Source organism: Camelina sativa, chromosome 3, assembly GCF_000633955.1.
Source record: "Camelina sativa cultivar DH55 chromosome 3, Cs, whole genome shotgun sequence".
Taxonomy (NCBI): Eukaryota; Viridiplantae; Streptophyta; class Magnoliopsida; order Brassicales; family Brassicaceae; genus Camelina; species Camelina sativa.
Window position 1 is genome coordinate 13,839,016 of NC_025687.1, and position 18,574 is coordinate 13,857,589.

The 18,574-nt window shown below is 31.1% G+C and overlaps 1 protein-coding gene across 3 annotated transcripts; it reads right to left on the minus strand.

Moving 5' to 3' along the window:
- LOC104777000 (probable LRR receptor-like serine/threonine-protein kinase At1g29720) lies at positions 2,804-17,308 on the minus strand. Of its 3 annotated transcripts, XM_010501187.2 has the most exons (25): positions 17,069-17,308; positions 16,736-16,922; positions 16,560-16,631; positions 9,359-9,430; positions 9,187-9,258; positions 7,815-7,886; positions 7,615-7,686; positions 7,301-7,372; positions 7,135-7,206; positions 6,999-7,061; positions 6,827-6,898; positions 6,381-6,440; positions 6,213-6,281; positions 6,052-6,099; positions 5,919-5,960; positions 5,746-5,789; positions 5,258-5,649; positions 4,945-5,143; positions 4,822-4,842; positions 4,589-4,720; positions 4,399-4,517; positions 4,080-4,290; positions 3,744-3,975; positions 3,507-3,657; positions 2,804-3,411 (listed from the first exon to the last, which is right to left on the minus strand). In XM_010501187.2, exons 1-25 carry the CDS (start codon positions 17,172-17,174, stop codon positions 3,034-3,036), a joined length of 3,030 nt encoding a protein of 1,009 aa, XP_010499489.1. In that variant the 5' UTR covers positions 17,175-17,308; the 3' UTR covers positions 2,804-3,033. The 3 variants fall into 3 exon arrangements, with proteins under 3 accessions (XP_010499489.1, XP_010499487.1, XP_010499488.1); XM_010501185.2 differs by lacking the exons at positions 9,187-9,258; positions 9,359-9,430; positions 16,560-16,631; positions 16,736-16,922; positions 17,069-17,308 and adding exons at positions 7,960-8,031; positions 8,132-8,222; XM_010501186.2 differs by lacking the exons at positions 9,187-9,258; positions 9,359-9,430; positions 16,560-16,631; positions 16,736-16,922; positions 17,069-17,308 and adding an exon at positions 7,459-7,490.

An 18,574-nucleotide genomic window follows, 5' to 3' on the forward strand; every position in this document is an offset into this window, starting at 1 on the left:
GTAAAAAAAAAAACAGTTGGTGTTTTTGTAGTAGTAGTAATTAAATATGGACCACACTTTTTTTCTTCAGCAACTAGATACCTAGCCGTATTCTAATAACGCATATGATCGAACAATTTTTTATTTTTTTATTTTGTTATTTATTTAATGATTAGAATTATGTTAATATACTCCTATTTTAATTATAATTCTATGTTAAACTTTTTTTCAATTTTAAAATTTTTAAAAGTTCTCATAAATAAATTACTTTTTTGTCAAAAAATACATTATTTCTCCACAAATTATAAAATAATCATTTAAATATAAAATAGATTTATAGACAATAAAAACTGTAGTCAATTTTAATCAAAATATATGATTAAATTATATCATTCAAAAAGTATAATATCTATTTTAATTAGATTTAAAATTTTGAAAAAGAAATAATAGTTTTCTCAAGAAACGAATTTATGTTTAAAACAATATATTTCTTCACTAGTAACAATATACATGATTACATGATTAATTTAATATTTTTTGGTTTTAAAAGTTTACAAATAATAGCAATAAAAAATAATTTAATTTATAATATATTTCCTTATAATCTTTATTTATAATTTGTATTTATAATATATAATTATACTAATTATTAATACAATAATATGAAATCCGCACCACAAGTAGTTTTTACCAATCAAACATTATTATGTATCGCTTATTTTACATTAACCGCACTTGTCCCACAAATACATTTGTTCCGCACATACCGCAGTATCAAATCGTTTATCTCGCATAACCAAATTCAGTGTTACTATTCGGACCTATATATCGACGAAAAGTCCAAAAAAAAAATGTGAATGTCGAGTTGATAGGAGTGAATAGTGATGTTCATAATTAGTGGATGTTTCTTTTTTGAAAACGAGGAATGATATTGATGTTTCTTTTTTTTTGTATGTGTTACTTTTCAAATTAATTTTAAATCTATGTCGAAAAGCAAATGGTAAACACATAATCACATTCACATCACTACGTACACATCACCCCATCTAATACAGTACTACCAAGATAAAGCATTTATTAAAGTGATGTCCAAAATAAATAAAAGAAGAACGCATTTAAAGTATGTTCCCAGGACGAAGATTCAAAGTAAGCGCGGTGAAGATTCAAAGTCAACTTTGGTATAAGGGAATTTTTGGATCTCAATTTAATTTATCTGTTATAAGACAAACTTTCCAAGTATCACACGTTCGCAGCGAATCAGCGATATGAGATTCTAAACTTTAATTAGACCACAACGATAACCTTAGACTCCCTCGTGTAGAGAATATCAAAGAGTTTTAGTTATTTTCCAGTGAAAACAATGGATTCAGGAATGCATGAGCATAGATCATAACGAAGTTCAGAGGATAACGTAATCGACACGTCATAGTGAGAAGAAAAGATGATGGCTTAAACGGCAAGTCAGCACTGTACACAGTCTAAAATGGTCGACTCTATCTCAGTTTCACCTTCAAACATCTTCACAACTTCCGACATGCTTGTCCTTACTACTCATTCATGTCGGGGACGGGAGACGGGGACTTATTTTAGGAAAAAATGTGAAACCTTGTGCGAGGGGTGGGGATGAGGGTTTATGCTATGGATTCTATCGAAATTTTAAGGTTGACGAAACTATGTGATAAATCAGAAGCTTTGGGAGAAGCAGAGGTTGTTCACCAATGCATAGTTGCTCTGGTTTCTCATTCTGATGTTAACTCGCGCAATGTAATAATGGAGATGTTTCTGGTTACGGATGTGTTGATGATGCACTTATTGAAATGTGATCTAAATTTAAAGTATTTGTCGGTTTTTATTTTCTAATCAATTTGGGGGTTTCACTTTCTGTTTCAATTGTAGTTACATTTTATTTTCTATATAATCACGTAATCTCTTATTCATCTCTAATCAATTTGGGGGTTTTAATTTCTGTTTTAACTTTTAATTGCAGTTACATTTTATTTTCTATATAATCACATAGTCTCATTTATTTCTAATCAACTTGGGGGTTTTAATTGTAAGACATAATGAGTCTATGGCATTAATGAGTGAAGTTACATTTTATTTTCTATATATATAATCATGTACTCTCATTCATTTCTAATCAATTTGAGAGTTTCAATTTTTGTTTTAATTGTAAGATATAATGATTAATGGGTGCAGTTACATTTTACTTTCTATATCATATAATCATGTGGTCTCTTTCATTCCTAATCATATGAGAAAATTCAGACAATAAAATAGCATTCAACAAAAGTATTATTGTTCTCTGTTCAGAGGCCTCTGTTTTTTTTTTTTTGGAAGTATTAGAGATCTCTGTTCTACTATCTTTTTTCTAAAATTGTGGTATAAGAGGTTTCGGTCCCTTTGATCTTGATCTTATTCAGCACAACATAATCATAAGACAAAGACGATGGATTGAAATGCAAGTCATTACCAGTACACTCTAGGATTTGATAATACAAGTTCTATCTTAGTCTCTCCTTCAAGCATCTTTACAACTTCGTGAAACCTTGATCATTCTCTCTGCCTCCTTCACTCTAACTGTAACTGATCATTTCCCTACTCGAATTTTTATTCTTTTTCAATAGAAAAAATGTTTAGAAAAAAATGATATATATAGTTAATGAAGAAAATTGTTTCTGCAGGGTCACTTATGTAAAAAATAAACTCTAGATTTGCTTAAATGACCATATTCATATAGTTAATCCAATCAATGTTCCATTTTATGTCATCCGAGTCAATCCAATTTGTAATGGAAATGAGTTCGGAAGAAATGTTCAACCAAAGTGAGAACAAAGAGACTTCCATAAAAATATTTGATTTGAGTTTGACAAACATTCATAAGAGATACATACATGTGCTTTTGGACGTACATTAATTTTAGCTTATAGTACAGCTCCAGACAAATTTAGTGATATAACTATAACTTTAGGAATATAACCTCACAAGCCTCTCATAAAGTAATAAGAAAAAAGGTAACGTGCACAGCTTTTGATTTTACTGAGACGAGGATGGTTATTCTACGGTTGGAGTTTGGATCACGGATTGTGGGTATAATGGGTAGAGATCAGAAACAGAGGATTTTATTGTTGTTGTTGTTGTTTGGTCGGTCAGACCAGACGTGCTCGAGCTACCATGTGTATCAAAGTCACTCAGCTTTGACATGCTCCAGTTTTCTCCATATAAACCAGGATCTGACATAACCTTTGGTATTTCGATCTCTCCCTGGAGCATTTTAACAGCATCTGACATTGCTGGCCTCAAGGAAGGGGATGAGTTTGTGCAAATGAGAGCAACTTTGATCATTCTTATGGCTTCATCGCTGTTGAACTCACCTTCGAGCTTTGAATCTATGATCTCCATTATATCCCCTGTCTGTTGCAGCGTCAATGCCTGTGATTTGATATAACAAAAGGGGTTAAAGTTAAGTTATGGAAAAAGAAATTAATACAGAATGGCCTAAAGAGAAAGAAAAGCTCCATTGTTACCCAATTGATAAGCGAGACGTGATCAACACTTCCCTTCTGTTTCGCATTATTTTTTCCACTAACAATTTCTATTGCCACAACACCGAAGCTGTAAACGTCTGCTTTCTCTGTCAGTTGACCCCATAATGCATATTCAGGAGCCATATATCCGCTGCAGCATTAGAGAAACCAAGAATGAGGTATTTTTTAAACCATGATGCGGTTTTAGTTTTACGTTCTACTTCTATATATACTTACATGGTTCCTGCAATTTTGGTGCTAATGTGACTGTCTTCTGATTCATGGAGCCTAGCCAACCCAAAATCAGATATCTTTGCATTAAGGCCGGCATCTAGAAGCACATTAGTTGTTTTTATGTCACGGTGAACCATCTTCATCGTCGATCCTTCGTGGAGGAATGCAAGACCTCTTGCGATTCCAACACAGATTTTTTGTCTTGCTTTCCAGTCCAGTTTCAAGGAACCCTTTCCTGGAAATGGATGTTAACCAAAGTGATATTACACTACATTACATATAATAACATTGACGCTTGATTTAAAAATGTAATGAGAAACATTCATGCATTTAAATTACCAAACAAGGCAAGAGCAAGAGAGTTATTTTCCATGTACTCATACACGAGCAGCAATTGATCTTTGTCGACACAGCAACCATAAAGCTTGACAAGGTTTGGATGATTCAGACCTGAGATCATTCCTATCTCATTCACAAATTCGCGGTTTCCTTGGCATGACTTAGAAGAAAGTTGCTTGACTGCTATCATAGTTCCATCCGACAGTTCTCCCTGCAATATATAAGTTTCTCATATCAGTAACCTTCCTACTAATGCCATATTCTCTCAGGTATGTGCCTACGGTTTGAGAAGAACTTGGTCTATGATCATTTAGCATACTTTGAATACAGATCCGAAACCTCCTTCTCCGAGTTTGTTGGCTTCATCAAAATTGTTTGTTGCAGCTTGTAGTTGCCTCCAAGTAAAGCAAACCGTTTGTAGACTCTCGGCTCTCAGATCTGTGTGATCACGTTCACAACCGAAAAACATTACTAATGCTAATGCTAATACGAAATGGTTTCATATATACCTCTTTCTTTCTTTTTATTGTGTCTAATCCATCTTCTCCTAGCATATATTCCCAAAGCCAAGAGAATTGCTACAAAGGCACCCAAAACCCCCATAATTAGGAGGTAATTCATGGGATGTTTTATTTTCTCCGCTGCAAAATGAGACACAACATAAGTGTAAATATGTTTTTTTTTTGTTATCCATTATAGAAAGATTTTTTTTTTTAAGTATTTTTTTGTTTTGTTTTTGGACCTCCACAACGTGGCTCCAGACCTGAAATTTTAGATGATGAATACTAAAGTAAGGTCACTGAAGCAGAGAATTGAGATTGTTAAGTAAACTGAAGTCTGACGAGCTGAGGAGAAGGCTACTTACTGTGATGACACAAGGAAATTGCAGAGATAAGGGGACCATAATTTCCTCTTTCAGGAATAAGGGTTGTCCCTTTCCCTGCCCAATAAAACCGAATCTCTAACAAATGATCCGTCACATTGACATTCATACTTTTCACAACAGGCTTCAGAGTATAGTTAGCCTCCTCTTTGATGTTAAAGTCTTTCAAAACCAATTCATCCTAACAAGTGAGATAATATAAAATAATGTGACTTCCAATTCCATGCACCTTAATTATTTTCAAATATGATTACAAAAAGTTAAATTATATATTCAGTATATGTTTGTGTTTTACCTGAACATAGACATCAAATATGCGCCTACCGACATGAGTGTATAGTTCGTTGTTTAAAAACTGAAGCTCCATAAAATGGAGTTTCACATCGTAGGCTCCATTTTCCAAGCAAAACGCATAATAAACGAGAGAGAGAGCAGATCGACGTGCAGTCTTATAAAGATCATGAGGATAATCTCCAGATAGTGTTGAAGTATTTGAAATGGAGTACACATCATCCTTACTTCCATTATCGGTAAAGTCACCTGTGTTACTGACTCCCCAGTTTCCGAAGTGCTGATTTGATGCAGAGGTGGTTTGACGACTGTTATCAGTTTGATAAGTTGTTTTACCAAAGGAGTTTGTGATAGTTACATTTTCTCCACCACAATTTATATGCAGTGATCGCTGATCTACAATCCATATAATAAGTATTACCATCAGTAGTTAAAAAACTAATGCATGTTAGAGAGATATAAATCAGAGCGGCTAGCTCAGTACAAACTTACATTTGTTGCATTGGATTGGAGCCGCCCATGGAAGAATCCCAGTTCTGTATGACAAGGCGATCAAAATAATTAGGCATCTCAAAATACTATTTAATTATTGCCATATATGAAAGTAAGATGTTGTTAAGCTTGATTTGTTATTGTAGCAAATTGGAGAAGAAGAGTGTACTTACAAATTGTTCTTCAAATATGAGCTCCGGTATTTGTTAATGTTACTGATCATTCAACAGAAAGTGAGAGCATAAACAAATAAATATATAGAAAACAGAACTATCACTTCTACCATAATTTCATGCACGTACGTACCTCTCCTGGCAGTTAGACGACCATGAGAAATTGTTATAAGAGAGATCGCTGTGAAGATTCACCAAACATAGAAAAACCGACAAGAAGATATATTAGTTGACATGCATGGCAGAAAAATAATCAAGCTATACATACAAAACAAGTTAAGGCCTGGAACGTACATATAAGATTTGCTGTTGCTCAAAGCACCAGATTCAATGTTTCCAGAAAGCAAATTGCCAGTCAAATAGCTAAAAGAACATGTTAAACGGTAAATAAATTATACAGAGTAGTTCTGTTGTACGTGTTCACATTAAAAGGCTTCGAAAGACAAAGATTATAGCACTTACGTCTTTTTTGGAAGGTTTTGTAGTTGAATTTCACCAGTCAATTTGTTAAACGATAAATCACTGCAGCAAACCACGTATTACGTATATAATAATAATAAATGAATTTGCTTATTTATAGTTTTTGCAAACATTCATAAATATATTTTTCTCATACTTGCCTATCTCTAACAACAAGTTATCTTTCTCTATCGATGCCACATACAAAAAGTACAAAACTCATAAAATAGGGGCCCAAACCAATGTTTTATGTACACACTACACAGTACACTATACACACTTCTCAGTTCTCACCGAAATAAAACGTACACTATACACACTTAGTCCTACGCAAAACTACTCCGCAAGTAAACTTAAACAAGCTTTTTTTTTTTATTAAAAAAAAAAGCTAGTTTGGATATATGTTTCAAAGTTACAAACACTTTTAAAATGTAATCAAGGAAACTTACAGAGTCTTTAGAGTTGTCATATCCCATATGTAAGGAGGAATTGGACCAGACAAATTCACATTCCTCAAAATCCTGTAACAACCGGAGGAGTTTAAGTTTAACATCCTCGCTCAGATGAAATCAAGCCTCAAGACGAGACACATAAAGCTTCATAGGTAAAAAAAAAACATACAGATGTTTGAGTTTGTTAGGTAGTTTTGGAAACGAGTTTATCCCAGTCGTATCACTAATGCTCCTGCATATTGCTCGAAACGTCAGTATAATTTCAATGTTAGTTTTGGTAATCTATATTGAAAATAGTTCATTACAGTTCAGTAAGATTTTCTAGGCGGGCCACTGCATCAGGAACAGGTCCTTTCAGTCCACATGCGTATATATCTCTGTAAATCATAACCGACAACACATGTTAGAATGACACAGAAACACAAACTATATAGGAGATTAATTAGAAATAGTGATGATGGACAATCTTACAGCCTTTGAAGACGAGACCAGTTGCCGATATATTCTGGGATGGTGCCAGTAAAGTTATTGTCAGATATCCTACTGCATAATGAAAACAAACAGAACTAGTTTAGAGCTTTGTTAAACTTATCTTCTGGACTATCTCTTCACATCCTTAAGTACCATACCTACAGTGAGGAACACTCTCAAAGCAAAAATCCTAATCAACATGTATTCATGTGTTAATCATCTTCAAGTCTAATTATTTAAGAAGAGCATTTCCATTTAAAAAGGCAAAAAGCCTTTTGAAAACTGTTTCATAGCGAAGTAGAGCAACAACTTACAATTTCTCAAGGTTGACTAGTTTAGCGAAAGAGGTAGGAAGGCTTCCAGTAAATTGATTGGACGCAAGTTCCCTGCAAAACACGGTTTCACAAAAAGGATCAAAACTGTATTTTTCCCAAAAAAAAAAAAAAACAAAAAAAGACTATATATATATATTCTGCTTTTTTCACAAATGGTTAAGATGCATAAGGGATCTTACAATGTTATTAGGTTGGTCAAATTACCAAGCTCATCAGGAATCGTACCAGAGAAATTGTTGGCTTCAACCGCTCTGAAATTTTTACTCTAATGTGTTAGATGTAATTAAAAGGCACCATACAGATGAGGAACTATTAGAGACGTACAAAAACGTCAGATTCTTGAGATTTTGCAACTCAGGTGGTAACTTTCCAGACAACTGATTAGCGGCGAGCGAGCTGGGAGAAAAAAAAAAAAAATCAAAATCAAAATACGTACAGGCATGCAAAACATGAAGATAAAGAAACATCGGGAAGAAAGAAGAGAGAAGGAGCTAACATTTTCGTAAGGTATGGCATTGAACCCCACTCCATCGGGATTGTACCCGAAAGGTAGTTTCGGGTCAAGCATCTGCAAACAAGAACAAAAACGAGCTAGAATATTTGCCCATCACTCTCGTTGATCACAGTTCTGTTGATCTCTCCATTTATATTTGGAGTAAAGTATTGTGAGTATTTATAAGCCTAAAATATTGGTATAGTCGATTGTTTTGATTTATTTTCTCCAAAAGTGTAACTATTTAACTTATAAGCGAAATTGTGGAGCTTTTTTTGGTCGATTAGTTTTAAAATCTATTCAAAGATTTTTGGTAGTTAATTATGAATCACCCGTTTAAAAATTGATTATCAAATTCATGAAGGTATAAATTGTGATTGTTTTATACGAAATTTTAATGAATATATAAATAAATTTAATAATATCAGATATTTGGAATATATATCTAAATATATTTCATATATGTTTATTATTTTCATGAAGATTGAATATTAAATTATAATGTTTTTTAAATAAAATAAAATCAAAACTGCTGACAAAAACTCTTACAGCATGTATGAATATACGTATATTCATACGTTTTTTAAACAAGTAGTATCGTTTTAACTGTAATTTTTTATTTTGTTTTGCACGTTTTTGTACTTTAAATGTAAACTCTTAGACAAAATTTCAGACTGTCAACCTTGAAGTCACCTAAAGTCACAACTTACTGGTAATCGGTTGCTTTACTTTAAAAATAAAGCTTTTTGTAAGGCATAATTTATTCATAATTATACAAACTAGAAGAAACCTGTTAAGTAAAAAAGCTAACGTAAAAAACTTGTCTATGCTAAGCTTGATTAAAAATGGAAAAAAAAACAAATACCCTCAAATACTAAAACAAGTTTTATGAGCAATCTCCTATATATTAATAGAGAAGCATTCCCACACAAAATGCTGACATATCGCACTCACATAGCTCCAGACACTATTTCCTTTATTTGTCATTAGCTTTTAATAATATTTACATCCGTTTTCCAAAAATATAATTAAAACNTGAGGAACTATTAGAGACGTACAAAAACGTCAGATTCTTGAGATTTTGCAACTCAGGTGGTAACTTTCCAGACAACTGATTAGCGGCGAGCGAGCTGGGAGAAAATAAAAAAAAATCAAAATCAAAATACGTACAGGCATGCAAAACATGAAGATAAAGAAACATCGGGAAGAAAGAAGAGAGAAGGAGCTAACATTTTCGTAAGGTATGGCATTGAACCCCACTCCATCGGGATTGTGCCCGAAAGGTAGTTTCGGGCCAAGCCTCTGCAAACAAGAACAAAAACGAGTTAGAATATTTGCCCATCACTCTCGTTGATCACAATTCTCTGGCTATAGTGCTACGTACAGGTTCTCTGTATCTCTCCATTTATATTTGGAGTAAAGTATTGGAGTATTTATGAAGCCTAAAATGTTTGTAGTTGTTTTTTTTGATTTATTTTCTTCAAATGTGTAACTATTTAATTTATAAGAGAAATTGTGAAGTTTTTTTTTCCTTTCTATTAGATCAACGTGAAACAAAAAAAGATTAACTACTATCTCAATTTTACATGCATATCACAATTTTACCTATTTTGTCCATTAGTTTTAAAATACATTCAAAGATTTTTGGTCCGTAACTATTGATTATCAAATTCATGAAGGCATAAATTGTGATTGTTTTTAGGGGCATTTTCAAAAATACCCCATTTTCTATGTTTTTTTAAAAAAATACCCTTCCATGTTTACCTTTTTTAAGACTACCCCTCTTTAGGTACAAAATGAACAAATTACCTTTTCTTTGAATGACAACAAGAATGTACAGTCACCAAAATCAAAAAAATTTCCAGCCAAAAATGAAAAATTTTCCTGCCAAAAATAAAAATTTTCCCGCCAAAAAAAAAAATTTCCCGCCAAAATCGAAAAATTGTCCCGCCAAATTTTTTGAAATTTATACATTTTAAAAACCTTTTAAACGCTTTTAAAAAACTTGTAAAATCATTTACAAGGTGTTTAAAAACCTTATAAAAACCTTGTAAAATTGTTTACAAGATGCTTAAAAACCTTTTAAAAGCGTTTAAAAGGTGTTTAAAAAGACCTTTTAAAATTCTTTTAAAAGCGTTTAAAAGGTGTTTAAAAAGAGCTTTTAAAATTCTTTTAAAATTTTTGTAAAAGCGTTTATAAAGCTTTTATAAGGTCACCTCCATCAATGCATCTTATAAGTTTCTTATAAGTTTGCTAATAATAAAACAGAATAAAAATAATGAAAACAACTTACTTTTACTAAGCATCGATCGTTAGATAAGATGTTTTAGATTCATTTAGAAACCCGTGTGTGTCAAATTTTGATTGAAAAGATTTTTTTTTATTCTCTCTGTTGTCCTCTCTCTTTCGTCTCTGCATTGATCGATGGCAAAAGCTTTGGAGAAGAAGCGAAGAATTGAGAGGTGAAATAATCGAAAAAGCTGGGTAATGATTTCTTTGATTTCACTTCTAGATCTACATGAATTAGAGTTTTATGGATGTGAGAAGAAATTAGGGTTCTACAAATTGGAATTGATGCTAGCGAAATTATGATGATAGTTGTTTGGGAATTTGAAATTGATCTGTTTGTTTGAATACTTTGCATTGAATACTTTGTTTGATGATAAGAAACCTTGTTTTTGATTTAGAATAAGAATCTGATTCTTTTGTAAGTGTTTGATGAATGTTAATATATGTGTGTGGTGATGTGAAATCAATACTTAGTTGTGGTCTCCTCCGTTCTTGTGTATATCCTTTACCACGTTGGTTCAGGCTCAATGTCAAGAACTATTGCTACTACTAGTGAGCGTTCGTTTAGCAATTATGCAGCTCAAGTTGATCAGACCAAAGACAATCTTGTTTGTGACATATTGATTGATTATTTTGGTTCTCACTTATTGTCAAAGTCTGAGATTGTTAGGTTATCAATACTTGATGCTTGAAAGTGTGTTAATATAATCCTAGTATTTGTATCTCATTTGCCATCTCCTGCTGCTGATTTTCTACATGATGTGAATAGGCTCAATTCTCCCAATTCATTTGAGCTATCTATGATTGAATACAAGTGCATTGGAGCTTAGGTAAAGAACAAGAAAAAACAGAATCAGGCAAACAAATCTCTTTTAATCAAGAACAAGAAATTTTAATTAAGAACTCCAAATATAACAACCTGACCCATGAAATAATAAAGTTTTTTAATAAGTTCTTAATTTCACTTTTTTCTAATATTAAGAATAAAATATGTTTTAACAAACTTTGGTTAAATCCTTTGATGGAGAAGCCCTAAGGCTTCTACCTTATAAAACCTTGTAATTTTTTTTTGGCGAGAAATTTTTTTGAATTTTGTTTTGGCGGGAAAATATGTCAGAAATTCTTTTGACGGGAAAATTTTGTTTTTCTTTTTATTGAATTTTTTTTTCGTCTAAGGGTAAAAAAGTCATTAAAAATTAAAGGAGGGCAAAAATTAAAATGACCAAAAAATGGGGTATTTTTGAAAAGGGGTATATCAAAAAGGGTATTTTTAACAAATTCTCTTGTTTTTATACGAAATTTTAATGAATATATAAATCGTTTTAATAATTTCATATAATTGAAATGTTATCTTATTATATAAAGTTGGATTTGAAAGTTAGCCATTAACAAGATTTTGAAATGTGTAAAAGTTAATTTTTAATAAGAGAGATTTGAATTTTTAACAAAGTACAAAATATTTTGTTTTAAACAATATTAATAATGTAAAAAGATAATTATCAAAAAATTACAAAAACTAAAAGTTAAAAAAAAAATTATAAGAAGATTATATATATATATATATATATATATATATATTTCATAAAATTCAAAATTATAACATTATTTACTTATTTTTAATTCTAAGTTATTAATTCTACAAAAACAATAGAAAATGGATTACGGAAAATATACAGTTAACTATTAATTCTAAATTTTGTAAATACTCACTTCTATATAAACATAGATCATCTCATATTTTTCATCTAACAAAATAATCTATTCAAAAACACTGCTTTCGACTTTGTTTTATTGGTAAAAAAAATTTAATGGGTCCAAAATTGAGTATATTGAGATGTAAAATAATAGTTTTTACAAAAACATAATGCTTTGATAAAATAGGCTAATCAAATACAACCTTACCAAAAACATAGATAGATAGATTGGAAATACATAAATCGTTGTTGAAAGATCCATAGGAGCTCGGAGACTGTGACACCCTTGTTTGCAAAAAGGTTTAAAAGAATTGATTTGACAACCTATGTCACCAAAGTGCACTTATATTTTCAGTCTAGGGTGCTAAGAGAACTCCAGAGTTAAGCGTGCTTGAGTTGGAGTAGTTTCAGGATGGGTGACCTTCTCGGAAGTGATTGTAGGAACTGTAAGAGTGATGACAAAACACATGAAAAGATCATGTGGTGATTTGTAGGGTCGCTAAAGTATTTAAAGACACCCAGATGTAACAAACTGCCCGTCGGATATGGATAGGCCCATAGGTCGGAAGTGGACGTGGGGCCCAGTAAAGAAGGTGGCTGTCAGGGCGTTACAGAGACAGAGGCTACATCATAGTATGTCAAAGAAGCTTCCACGAAAGAAATTTATCATTAGTTACTATCAAAATATTTTTTGTGATGTTAGAATAGGGTCTTTAGTTTCTTTGGTTGTTGGAGCAAACCATTTTGAGATAGCTAAAATACGTGTACATGTTCTCTCCACATAGGAGGAGTGTAGAGCCGAGGTTCTCTCTATCGTGGAGGAGGTTTGACGCAAGGTTATCTTTCCAAGAAAAGAAGGTAGAGGAGGTTGGACGCATGGTTATCTCCCCAAGGGAGGAAGACAGAGGCAAGGTTCTCTCCATGGTAGCTGAGGTTGGACACAATGTTCTCTCCATAAGGGAGGGAGGAGGGCGGAGCCGAAGTTCTCTACATGGTTGGTCATACACTATTGTGACGATACATCCTTGATTAGTATACTATGTAATATATTTTTTGAGCTAACAATTTTTGTAATTAAAAAACCTATACAAAAGTGTAAGTAAAGAGATATATAATAGTTAGCTTAATGTATTCATATAGACATTTTTAGGTGGTGGTAAAGAATATATTTGTAACATACAATATATTTAGGTGTAAAAAATACACTTTAATGGTAATATACATCAAATATTTGTAAATGGATATAAATCAGTGTATTATAGCAAAAAAATTATAAATAACATATAACAAATTTTAACATATTTTTGTTAAATTTAATTTTATTTACAAAATTTTAAACTCGCACATCGGGCAGGTCCTTATCTAGTATTATATAAAGTTGAGTTTTCAAAGTTAGTCATTAACATGATCATTCACGTGTCAAATATACTGATGATATGTTGACATGTGTCAAAAAATTATTATTTTTCAAACCAGCTAATTAAGATAATAACATAAAAAATTATTATTTTTTCAAAACAGCTAATTAAGATAATGACATTAAATCTACATAAAATTTACCTTTTTGTATGTATAAAAAAATTTCCTAAATCAAAAACAAAAATTAACAGAACTAATATATTTTCCATTGTAGGCGAATTATATTATATGCATGTTCTCAATTAGATTTTGACATTTATTAACAAAAAAATAATTCATTAAGCATGTATATTATTATTAATCAAGAAATAGTGAATAACAAATCTAAAAAAAATAACAAAAATTATGTCAAAAGAATTATTATTTTTGAAATGTAATAAAACAGCTAATTAAGTAAATAACATTATATCTACAGAAAATTTAGATGTTTTTATGAAAAGTTTTAAGCTTTGATTTTAATTTCTGATATAATTTTGCCGATCTATTTTGGGTCTTTTATTCGTGCAGGTTCTTTAATGGAAGCTATCAGATGAAATGAAATGGAAGTTATCGGATGCAATGAAATGGAATCAAAGTATATAAAGCCCGCTAAATTAATCGAGGATGGATACACTGATGGAGGTTCCAAAAGTAATTCTACAGTTAGTAGCGTTATAAGTTTCGAAGATTAGTCGGTGGTTGATGTATTTGGTCAAAATCTAGAGTTTTCTCTTCTGGATAATGTCAATGATTCCGGTACTGAAACAAGAGCTGTTTGACCGAGTAATTGAGAAGCGATTTTGTAATTTGGGAATTGGAACGGTAAACCGTTTTAAAATTGGTTTCATACCTGATTTATGTGTGTTTTCTATCGAATTTGGTTCGTAAACCATTTAAATCCAGGTATATAGAGAAATATATGAGAAATCATGATTCGAGTAGAAATAAGTTGAGAACTTACGATTCGAGAATATCTGAGGTGAGGTCATAGTTCTAAGTAGTTTTGGTACAATGCGATACTTCTGATGAGTAAATAAGACATCTATCCTTAATAAGGCATCTATCCTATACAGATCAATTGGTGACAGTTTGTCCTGTGGAAAAGTTGTTAAAGGGTGGGGACCAGAGTTCGAGAAACGCCTGGCGCACCAATAACCTACTGGTAGATTTGGATGTCCAAAGTGAGGGGTTATGATCGATGCCCTACAAGGCCAGCTTAGGGCTTATGGGGGCAAGCTAGCGAGGGGCTAGTGGGGTCCACGAGACGGGTTGTCACACTATCGAATTTGGTTCATAAACCGTTAAATCCAGGTATATAGAGAAATATATGAAAACTTTTGATTCAGGTAGAAAGAAGTTGAGAACTTATGATTCGAGAATATTTGAGATGAGATCATAGTTTATGTAGTTTTGGTACAATGCGATACTTCTGAGGAGTAAATAAAGCATCGATCCTTAACGTGATTATGACATATATCATGTTTTGGATTGTTTATAAAGTTTCTATCCTGTATATCAGAATTATCTAATGCTTTATATATATCATCATGAAACTAAAGTAAGCTTTAGCTTTTTTAAAGCAATCTTTAGCTTTTTTAATCTAATTTAGCTTTAGCTTTTTATTTAGAATATAATATAGCTTTAGCTTTTTTAAAGTAAGCTTTACACTATTGTAATGATGAGTACTTGTAATCACAATTTACTGGTAATCGGTTACTCATAATTATACAAACTAAAAACCTGTTAAGGAAAAAACCAACGTAAAAAACAATTAAGAGCTTGATTAAAAATGGAAAAAAACAAATACCCTCAAATCTATACTAAATACTAAATAAAAGTAGGAGTTAAGCTCCTTAAGGCATCCATCTAGGATTTTAAACAACCAACAAAGATTCGACATGTCACTGATTTACATTTTGTAAATTTCTAGAATTTTCTATATTAAGATTTTTAAAGCGACCAATCGAAATCAGACATCTCAATATTTAACATTTTTGAAATTAGTAAAATTTCTATATTAAAATTCTTATAAATAATTGTATGCACAACATCCCACATCAGCTAGAAATTTTGTGGAAAATGACTTAGAACCATTATAAATAAGTATAATATAATTCCAACTATGAATGAGCCGGATGCTTGATTTATCAGGCGTCCAAATTTAAAATTTTTAAAAGTTTAAAATATTGTAATTAACAAAAATTTTAAAAGTTCAAAAATATGATAAATATTTAAACATTATAGAATATTTAAAAATATTATAAATTATAAATATTTATACTCTATCAAAAGTTTAAGTGTCATTAATATTTTACTCTAAAAAATTAAAATGTTATAAATATTTAAATTACATCTAAATTTTAAATATAACATAATATTTAAACTCTATAAGAAAAATAAAAAATTTAAGTATTATTAAATATTATATTTTATAAAAATTGTGTATTTGAAATAAAAGTTTTTCCTTAATAGTAACTTAAAGTTTTCTATAAGATAATATTTCATAACTCTCATCAATTATATATAATTTTCACTAAAATATATAAAATAAACCTACGCGTAGCCTGGGTTCAAAACCTAGTAATACTAAAACAAGTTTTGTAGGAAATTATAACACACCCCTGGTCCAACAAACTTTCAAAAATAGCATTAATTGACACAATTACATTATTTTAAAAAAAAAACTAAAAAAAAAAGTATTTAGATTTGGATTGAATATTTTACATTTAGGGGTATAATTTTTAAGAGATAGGGTTTAGCCTTTAAGGTTTAATTTCAAAACTTTAAACTTAAAACATGATGCTATGTTTAGAACTTTAAAGATGGTACGATAAATTTGGAACAAAACTTTTTTTTTTGTGTTATTTATGAGTTTTACCCAAACAAAAAAACAAGTCATGTATAAATTTCATATATTTTTTTTCGAAAATTGACAAAAACCATTAAAATTTAGGTTCCCTATTTTTGTAGGAAAATCAATTTTCTCCTAACATACAAATATGTCTTGCAAAATAGGAAAACATCCATTAATCATATAAATCCAAACTTACATTGTCCGGAGATATTGAAGCTTGACCAACTGAGGCGGAAGTTTCCCACGAAGACTCATAGTTCTGAGAGTTCTGTATTTGTTTAATAATGCAGCAAAAAAAAGTAAATGAAAATTAATAAGATATAAAAAGAAAAAGATCAAACGAAGAGAATACAGAAGAATTATAATACTCACAATTCTGTAATATGACATGTGGCGTTTTTGTTGAAGCTACAATCACAAACAATGGTGTTGACCATCCCCGAAACAGACTCAATTTCTGGTATGGTCATCAGTTTTCCTTTAGGACAAGGGTATCCATTGCTTAGGTTCAATCGTCTCGTGATTCCAAGTGTAGTAACTATCTCCTTTAGCGCATTCACTGCATTAATATATATATATATATATATATATATATAATAGTAAAAAAATAAAACATGGAGATTGTATATAAAAATATATATATACGGATTATTATTATGTCTGTGTTTTGTAAGAATTTTCCAAAATGGGAGATTCTTCTCATACATTCGTCTGGATCAAGAGCTGGTGAAGAGGCCGCTGTTGTTATATTTGGAAGAGAACTTGTGATGATGGTGAAGAGCAGAAGAAAACTCGAGAAAACGATCCACATATTGATAGAAATTATGTATATAGTGATTTTTTTTGTGTGTGTAATGTGCTTGGTGGTTAACCACAATGTTAACAAGCGATAGAGAAGTTACTTATATAACATGCATGAGGAAATGTTGTTGATATTTTATTTTATTTTGTGTGGTCTCCTCGTCGCCTCGTCCGTGACTAGATAGTAAAGATATGGATATATTACTGTATATATTGGCGAAAATAATTGTTGACGTCAAGTTGTAGGGGTGAATAATTGATGTTTTATCACTTTATGTGTCCTGATGTTTTTGGTCTTGAACTCAAGTTTCCGGTTTACTAAAATCTTATACTGAAACCTTTGAAAATTTTCATTTGATTAATTAGCATCTTACTAAATCGAACCTCCAACGGTGATATATGTTATCTTGTTTTAGATATTTTAGAACTTCTCTAAGAAACCCTTCTTCTCTTTTCTTTCTCTTTTATTGGTCAATTTTCTTTTATAAATAAAATATTTAATATTTTAATTTTAATAAACTCAAATGAGTCTCTTATTGTTGGAGGTGGTCTAAAACTTGTTTTCGGAAGAAATACTTAGTTATGATCTATGCATTGTGAAGGTGTTAACGAGAGATTATTGCATTGTGAAGCTATGTGTAGAGAATTTATGTACAGAGTACATGGAATCACAAATTTCACGGAACACTATGAGAGTGCCACAAATTAACACCTGTTTTTTTGTGTATTTGTTTAGTCACAGTATTACCATCAACAGGAGACTTATAATCGGTGGCATATAATATAAATCTTACCAATGATTTTTATGTTTAAACCTTTAAGGTCTTCTTGGTCGTCGTCGCTCGGCTACAAAAGTAATTATACATATATGACCAAAAGTTATAATGGTGATGTGAACGCTTGATAAATTTTCATGTCTCCTTGCGCCTTTTCTCCCGTACGTGGTAAATTCTGTAAGCCGTGCGGGAAACAAAAAAAAACTGGTATATTCGTTTTTTATATATACTAAACATTTTCAATACATATTCAATCTCTATTACAAGGTATAACGCGATTTGGTGAAATCAATTCTGATGGAAAATGTTGCAGAAATGAACTGTTCACCAATTTCTTTTTTTTTGACAACATTACAAATTATACGCATGAATTGGGTTCAAACCCGGAATTGGTGAAAAGACAATAAAGGTGAATACCAGTGGCTTACTTACTTTTTTCTCGAACTGTTAACCACTGGAATAGAAACACTTGTCTAGGATAATATTATTTTACATATCATAAATTTTTTTTTAATTTGATAGGTCCAACATTGTACTATTATGGTGTTAATAAAATAATAAAATGATGATTTATCTTTTTTTATTAGTACTGAATTAATGATATTTTCAATTCTTATTAATGTCCATCCAAACC